Raw genomic sequence first — 8,758 nt, 5'->3', positions numbered from 1 at the left:
GCCTTGAGTGAAGGATTGGAGGCCCCCTAGATGGATGGAGACGCCTTGGATGGATGAAGACATCCCAGAGGAGATAAACTTCGAGGATAAAGTTTCAACATTGGAGGCGCCCTAAGTTGATTGGAGATGTCTCGGAGCTGATAAGCTCATAGACTGAAGGCACCCTCAACCACTTGGAGGTGCCCTGACTGGATAAACGCCACATATTTTGAATTGGATCAATTGGAGGCGCCCTAGGTTATTGGAGGAGACCTAGGTCGTTAGAGGCAGCCCCAATACAGTATAAAAGGAGGTTTCAGGTAAAACATTCTTCACTGTTCCTACTTGATTAATGTTGCATCGTCTTCCTATTGCTATCGTGTTATGACTCTGCTACGCCCAACTGCTACAGTCAAAATGACATTGACTTCCAGCTATGATCTTCAACTACTACAAGTATCAATAAAATATTGTTAATTATTTATTACTGTATAAAGAATGTGTTGATTATTACACTTCTTTCATTAGTGTATTCATTACCTCTATCCGAAAGTTTTAGAAAGAGGGTTTAGTGGATTGTCTAACGGAAACATTTCAAGGGTATATCGTGGCAAAAAGACGAATACGCTTGCTCCCAGCGCCCCTGCCAACACGTCCGAAAGCGAACATCAACACGAAAGAGATAAATCACGGGTGACTATTAATCTTTGATTCCAAGAATATATAAACCTTGGAATAGTAGTCATTAGAATATGAACTAAGTAATCAATTATGTACTATATGTTATTTTATGTTACTCAGTTTTCTTCCGCTGCACACTTAAGCTTTAAAAACCGCAAAAGAGAGTTTTTTAAATACACTTGATTTACCTTTTCTCATGTATATATCGATCGTATAGATACTTATACCTTTATGAAGTATAACTTATACCTCTATGAAGTATAACTAATACACGAAGATCCATACTCATATCTAATAAATTAGCATAATTTATAGCAAAAGAAAGTTGGCTTAAATTAATCATTTATAAGATATGAGCTTTAAATAAAATAATTAGCTGTAAAGATTTAAAGTAAAATAATAATAAATTTAAATATAAAAATAAAATAAAATATAAAAAAAAAAACCTAAAATCTAATCTCCTACGAGGACGTTTTTTCATTTCTTTATTCGTGCTCCCCTTATAACATCATGTTTAATTTATAGTAATTGATGCGGTGAAAAATAGGAGTTCATCTGTCACGGGTCGATTAATATATATTGATCAGAGTCAAGATGATCAACATTGGAGGTTACGGAAAGAGCTCAAGTCAAAGATGGATGTCTGGTTTTCTCGGTCGATAAATAAGCGGTCGAGTGGATCATCCGGTAGGTCAAACAAATTGACATCATGGGTCGGGCGGACGAATGGACAATCCATAGTTGATTGTTTCGGTCGGCAAGAAAACGAGCCGCTCGAACCGCCCGTCTGACAGGAAAGCGAGCCGCTCAGACCGCCCGTCCAGTGCAAGAAAGACACTATGCAGGAGGAGACGAGAAAACAAAAAAGAACACTCCGTCTATCATCATTAAATATGAAAAAGTCAAGACAAAAAAGTCTTCCTCTGACAATTAATATCATTAAATAAAGACAGATAAGGTATAAAAAAGGTACGTCAGGTATGAACAGAGGTAAAATTCATATATCTCTCAAATACTCATTTTCTCTTCTTGATTCTATCTTGAACGTCAGAGGACCAACGCTAGAGACATCTTCCCTGATTTTATTTTATCTTGCAGGATTGAAATTTTCATCCCGTTAGTAGTCGCCTCATCCCCATATTTCCAGCTTATTGTTTTGGTTAAATTTATTATTTTAAATTGTTTAATTACTTTAGTAAAATTAATATGTTTCTATAGTATATCTATATATTTATATTAAATTAATTATATAATAATCTTGCCAAAATTGTTTTCATAAAAATTTTCATATTTTTATTTATATTTACCATTTTAAAAAAATATCTATTAATTTTTAAAAAATGTTTCTGATATTTTATAATTCATTTAGTTCCTTTTCATATTTTATGACAGAATATATATGGCTTTGCTCTCTAATTTGGCAATATATATTCATAATTTTTTTAAAAAATATAATTTAGATAGTAATTTTGATTAAATTATAAATAATTTATTTGAGATGCAATAATTGATTTAAAATTATCTGTGGCAAAATAATTCAGATAATTTGAACGCTCTTTTTATAATTTTTTTAAACACTTCTTAATATTTTCGAAAAAAATACAGGATTTTATAGGAGTGTGTATTACTTAATTAATTATTAATGTGAGGTGCATATCGCAAAATGAAATTATGAAAGGGGGACCGATAGCCGCTGTCTCAGAAGAATTACGGACCATCCTAATCTAGTGGCGGCGATGGCCACCCGACGCCTCGCCGGCGTCCAACTGGGATTCAAACGCCGACCAAAGATATTTCCTCCAACACCGTCACCATCAGAAACACTGCCACAAATCGCCGCCGCCGCCGCCTCCTCCTCCCCCCTCCATAGAATAGTCCCTTCCTCGGAACTCTCACCGGTCCGAGACTCCTCCCCCGCCGCCACAGTCACCCCCCTCTCTTCTCTCCTCCCTCTCTCCCTCAACCCCTTCAACGTCGCCGTCGATCGCATCACCTCCCGACTCAAACAGCAACAGCACCGCGACGAAGCAGAAATAGGCGGCGAAGCAGAACCGTTTCTGGAAGCCCACCTCGTCCCTTTCCTCCGCCCCGAAGATGTCTCTCGCGTCCTCCTCCGCTGTCAATCCCTCCCCCTCCCCTCTCTCCGCTTCTTCCGCTGGGCTCAGTCCCACCTCCTTCCCCCCGCCCACAGCTTCGCCCTCCTCGCCCACCTTCTCGCCTCCTCCCCCGCCTCCTCTCCCCACACCCTCCCCCTCCTCTCCGATCTCGTCCGCTACTACCCAGACGACGCCTTCCAAGCCCTCTTAGCCGCCGAATCCTCCGTCGCCTTCCCCCGCCCAGCCATCACCTTCGGCTTGCTCGTCAAGGTCTACGCCAGCCTCGGTCGCATCACCGACGCCATCAACGCCTGCCGTAGGGCCGCTGCCGCCGGATTCTCCCCCAACGCCGACGCCTTCAATTGCCTCCTCCACTCCCTCGCCAAGGCCGGAAGCCACGACCAGTGCTGGAACTTGTATGGCGAAATGAGGACCACCGGCGTCCTTCCCAACACGTACACCTTCAACATACTCATCCTCTCCCTGTGCCGCGGCAGCGACGGCAGCGCACGCGCCGTCGAGTTCTTGGATGAGATGGAATCGGAAGGGTTCGATCCCGACATCGTCACCTACAATACCCTCATGGATGGGTACTGCCGGAAGGGCATGCTGAGCGACGCCTTCTACCTTTACAGAGTCATGCAACCGAGGGGGGTTGAACCCGATCTCATCTCCTACACCATCCTGACCAACGGGCTATGCGGAGAGGGTGATGTTTTCAAGGCACGGCAGCTGTTCGACGAAATGCTTCACAGAGGCATCTGCCCGGATACCTACTCATATAACGTTCTGTTGAACGGGTACTGCAACGGAGGGAAGCTGAGGAAGTCGAGGTTGCTGGTTCAGGAGATGATCGCCAGAGGCTTGTCGCCGGACAATTTCACGGTCGGCAGGATCGTGGAAACTCATGTGAAGAGTGGAAGATTGCTTCCATGTTTGAACTTGATTGCCTTGCTCAAGAAAGTGAGGGTTACTATCCCCTTTGATGTTCACAAGTGCCTTATCGACGCTCTGTGCTCGGAGGGCAGGCCGAGCGCGGCAAGGAGTCTGTTGAAACAGATGCAACTTGATGGGCATGAACCTGACACACAGATGTATAATTTGCTCATCGATGCATTTTGCTCATCAAATTCATTGCAAGCAGAAGCATTCGGTTTGAAGGATGAGATGGTTGAAAAAGGTGTTAGCCCTGATATCGTTACATACCGAACTCTTATTGAATACCTGTGCAGATCAAGCAAAACCTTGGAGGCCGAGTGCTTGATGGAGGAAATGATCGAGGGAAGCATTCGACCAGACTCAACCATATGTGCTGCCTTGGTCGGTGGATGGTGCGAGATAGGGGATCTTCACAGAGCAGAAGCAGTTCTGGTGTTCTTCGCCGAAATGTTTCAGATTCATGAGAGCAACAGCTACAACTCCGTCATGAAATTGTGTTGCATGGGAGGAGATTCATCCAAAGCATTTGAGCTTCAAGATAGGTTGCTGAGATTAGGGTTCATACCCGATGGCGAAACATGCAGGTGGCTGGTTCATGGACTATCAAAAAGTAGAAATGTTAGCCAGCATTGTGACCATATGCACAAGTGACTGTAAAACTTGGATGAGTTAGCAAGTTTCAGCTGCGGCAACAGACAGAAGATTTTGCGAAAATTGAATGAATTGATGAGGATCTTGTGTTGCTGGAAATTCTGACCCCGAAATACTGCAGCTAAATGCGCTACAAGGAATCAAACCAAGCAACTTGGTGATATGAAAAGGTTGGAATTCATAACTGATGCAAACTTAGAGCGAGATGTTCCACCATAATTTGATGATCAATTGTATAATAAATTTATGAGGCTAGAATAATCATAAAATGTAGTAAAATACTTATCACAATTTGAAAATTTATGCAAGCTTATGATATTAATAAAGAATTTAGGTTGATCTTTCAATTCATTATGGATTTAGACTAGAAATTCAAAGGAAAAGTAAACAAAAGACAAGGAAAGATTGAATGTAACCTTGAACATAAGAAAACAATACAAAATAATTATCAAAAAGATAACACCTGCTCTACAAATAACATACAAAGCTCCCACCTTACTTACCTGAAATTCATGAACATATATATATATATATATATATATATATAATTGAACTACAAAATTTGACATTAAAAAAAATATTTTATTGAATAAAATCTCAATCGATTCAAAAAAAAAAAAGGGATGAACAATGCTTTGACGAAGCACAGTGTGTAAGAAATTTTTTGATTTTTATAAATAAAAAAGAAACGTCATTAATCAAGTTTTTTATTAGTTAAAAAAAAAGTAAATGATGTTTTGATTAGATTTTGAAAATATTTAATTAATTAAATACATGTTTAATTAATTTATGATTTAATTAATTAAAAATTGAACTAACTCTTGGTCCAATCAAACACAGGTCTAGTTCAAACTATTAGTTAGTTTAACGAGACTAGTTTAATTTAATAATACCTAGGTATGGTTCAATCCATTAGTTAGTTTAACTAGAGTAATTTATTATTGAATTAATTGGGATAATTTAATTGCATGTGTCAGACTAATCAAATCAGACCAAATTCGTTCTAATAGGTCAGATTTGATCAAATTTGTCAAATTGCCTAATGAGTCAAGATTTGTTAAAATGGGTTAGATATAAACCAGAACAAACATAGATAAGACATCCTTGTCCAATTAGATTAGTTCTGATTAGAAAATCGACCAAACACAGGAGCTGGTCAACAGATCCAGTGTGTCAGTCACATGAGACTCCCCAAATAAAGAAAATTTATTTTTCTTATTTGCTTATGTATTCTATATATATTTGTTCTATGTATATGTGGGAATTAAATTTGATCGGTTTTTGTTACTGGTTTGTCGATTTTGTATTGATATCATTATTTTTAATTTCAAATACCAAGAATAATATACACGATGACAAGTCGATATGAACGACAACATGAGCTTTGAGAGGAGATCAAAGAGCTGGAATATGACCCGGATCATGAAGTCAGTTGGCTTATTGATCGGCTCGATCGGATGTTCTGGAAACTCGAGTGAGAAGGGTATCCAGTCCAAGACAAAGACAAAAGATGGGCTTTTGTTCAGTCACTGCCAGAACATCTCAGTGATATAGCACAGTAACTATGTGATTATTTTGAAGGGTGCATCTCATATTCCGAGATGTGCTGATATTTCTTCAATTAGAATGGAATCCTGAAGAATCCGAAGAGGATCCAGATCTCGAAGAAATGGATCCTGCAGAATCTGAGGAGGATCCAAATCCCGCAGAATCTGAGGAGAATCCGGAAATGAACCTCGAAGAATTTAAAGAGGATCCGGAAATGGACCTCGAAGAATTTGAAGAGGATCCGGAAATGGACCTCGAAGAATTTGAAGAGGATCTAAAAATGAACCTCAAAGAATTTGAAGAGGATCTGGAAATGGACCTCGAAGAATTTGAAAAGGATCCAGAAATGGACCTCAAAGAATTTGAAGAGGATCTAGAGATAGATCCGGAAGAATCAGAAGAAGATCCGGAAGAGTGTGTAGTAGATCCAGAAATGGATCTAAACATGGATCTAAAGGATGATTCTGAGGCTAATCATGCCATCGTCGAGTCTGGGATGAATGGGATATAATTATTCACTGCACTAGCATTTATCCTAATGGGAATGGTGATAGCTTATATATCTATATTACTAGTATTATGTTTACTGTCGTTATGTACGAATAGTATTAGCCCATTTAGTTTTTTAGTTGTGTAATAATTTCTGTCGTTATGTACGAACAAAGTTATACTATGAAAAGTTATGTTATGTGTTAACAAACTTGAAAATAATTAGTTCATTTCATGATTCGTTCATGTTCAATTCAATGATTAGTTCATTTCATGATTAGTTCATGTTTATTTTATGATTCATTCATATATATATATATATATGATTAGTTCATATGAAAATGATTAGTTCATTTGATGGGATGTGTGTAATATAATTGATCAATGTTGATTGGATTGTCACATACAAATGATGAGTGGAAACAAAGTTATCACTTGATTTTGTAAATCAATTCTAATTTACACTGAGTCAATAATTAATTACATACATATGAATTACACTGAAATAATAAATAATGTATTTATTTATGTAGATTATGGCAACTAAAAACATCATAGTTGAACTCAATAAAGAAGAAAAATTATATGGGGATAACTGCAAACTATGACACCTCAAGATACAATACGTTATTGAGGAACAAGAAGTTCTAGGGGTTGTAAATCAATTCATGGATGAACCGACTGGTGATTCCACAATGCAGCATAGACGTGACCTTGATGCCTATAAGGCATGAGAAAAGAAGGACTTCATTGCTAAGGGAATATTGATTAGTTCAATGGTAAATGACCTGGTATTTGAGTATAAGTCATTACCATCGATTCATGCTGTCTGGGCAACCCTTAGAGAGAAATACAGTGGAGTAAGTCTCAGTGAGCTCCGTCAGCTAACAATTAAGTTTGATAGCTATAAAAAAATGCTTGAATGCTATCATGGCTCAATATCTCAAGGAGATGAGTAACATGATTCGAGACTTAAAAACTATCGGTCATGAGTTGACCAATGAATAACATGTTCAAGTAGTTATCCGTTCCCTTCCTGATTTTTAGGAAACAATGAAACAGAATTTGACTCATAGTGAAAGTATCAAGATTTTTATTGATGTTTCATGCCATGTTGAACTTGAGGCAAAGAGCATTGAATTTGCAAGGATCTCTAGTCAAGCTTTTGTAGCTGAAGGTTCTAGTTCCAAGAATAAGAAAAAATAGTTTAAGAAAGAAAAGGGAAAAGGAAAGGAGGTTAGTGCTGTTGCTGTTAAAAACCAAATCAAGAAGAAAGGAAAGAAATATGGGCAAAGACCTAAGAGCAAGTTGACTTGCTACAACTATAGCAAGAAGGGTCATTTTGCTCGAGATTGTACTAAGTCTAAAAAGGTAGATTCATCTTTATCTTCTTTCCATGAGCATTATGTTGCAAGTACAATGTTGTTAGCTGATTCTTATCCTTCGTGGATTGTAGATTCAGGAGCAACTAACCATGTAGCTCGTGATCGAGATAAATAGGTGGAGTATCGTCGGGTACCAGCTGGCAATAAATGGATATATGTGGAAAACAATGCAAGAATTGAAGTCAAAGGAATTGGCACTTGCAAGCTCAACCTACATGGTGGACGAACTTTGTTTCTACATGATGTCCTTGTTGGTGCAATATCCCTTAGGTCAAGGATTGACTGGTTTGACCAAGCTTGAGTCTTGGTCATGGTTTCGATGTTTGACAATACATGCAGACACATGGACAATGCAGGTGCAGTTGTTCATGTGGGAAGATTCTGATCAGGGTCTGATCAATGTGAATGAAGAAGAGTCAAGTAGGTCAAGAGTGGCCCGATACCTGACTGGGAAGTCCTAACTGGAAGGTTAGACAGAGTGAAAAATCCTAGTGAGTGAAGCTAGGTGAAAGTCCTGGTGAGTGAAGCTAGGCAGAAGGAAATCCTGGTGAGTGAAGCCAGGTGAATGTCCTAGTGAGTGAAGCTAGGCAAATGGAAAACTCTAGTGAGTGAAGCTAGGTGAAAGTCCTAGTGGATGAAGCTAGGCAGATGGAAAACCCTAGTGAGTGAAGCTAGGTGAAAGTCCTGGTGAGTGAAGCCAGGCAAGGGAAAATCCAGATGGATCAAGGATGATCAGACATCTGGTGTTGGGAAGTCCAAGTAGGTCAAAGGATTGACTGGATACTTGGCACGAGGAAATCCAGATGGGTCAAGGTTGACCAGACATCTGGTGGAAGTTCAAGTAGGTCAAGTGAGTGACCGGATACTTAACACGAAGAGAAAAGTCCAAGTGGATCAAAGGGATTGACCGGACACTTGGTGGGGAGTCCTGGCAAGTCAAGGGAGTGACCAGATGCTAGGCATGATGTACCAACAGGTCAAGATTGACCG

At 39.2% G+C, this 8,758-nt stretch overlaps 1 protein-coding gene across 1 annotated transcript; it reads left to right on the top strand.

Moving 5' to 3' along the window:
- Nucleotides 1-2,345: 2,345 nt before the first annotated feature.
- Nucleotides 2,346-4,670, top strand: LOC122055928 (pentatricopeptide repeat-containing protein At5g40400-like). Its single transcript, XM_042617620.1, has one exon. The coding sequence runs from the start codon at nucleotides 2,397-2,399 to the stop codon at nucleotides 4,344-4,346; it is 1,950 nt and encodes a 649-aa protein (XP_042473554.1). The 5' UTR covers nucleotides 2,346-2,396; the 3' UTR covers nucleotides 4,347-4,670.
- The last annotated feature ends 4,088 nt before the right edge of the window (nucleotides 4,671-8,758 follow it).

This window comes from Zingiber officinale, chromosome 3B (genome assembly GCF_018446385.1).
Source record: "Zingiber officinale cultivar Zhangliang chromosome 3B, Zo_v1.1, whole genome shotgun sequence".
Lineage (NCBI taxonomy): Eukaryota > Viridiplantae > Streptophyta > Magnoliopsida > Zingiberales > Zingiberaceae > Zingiber > Zingiber officinale.
The sequence above is the reverse complement of the archived record's forward strand: the minus strand, read 5'-3'. Positions and strand labels throughout refer to the sequence as shown.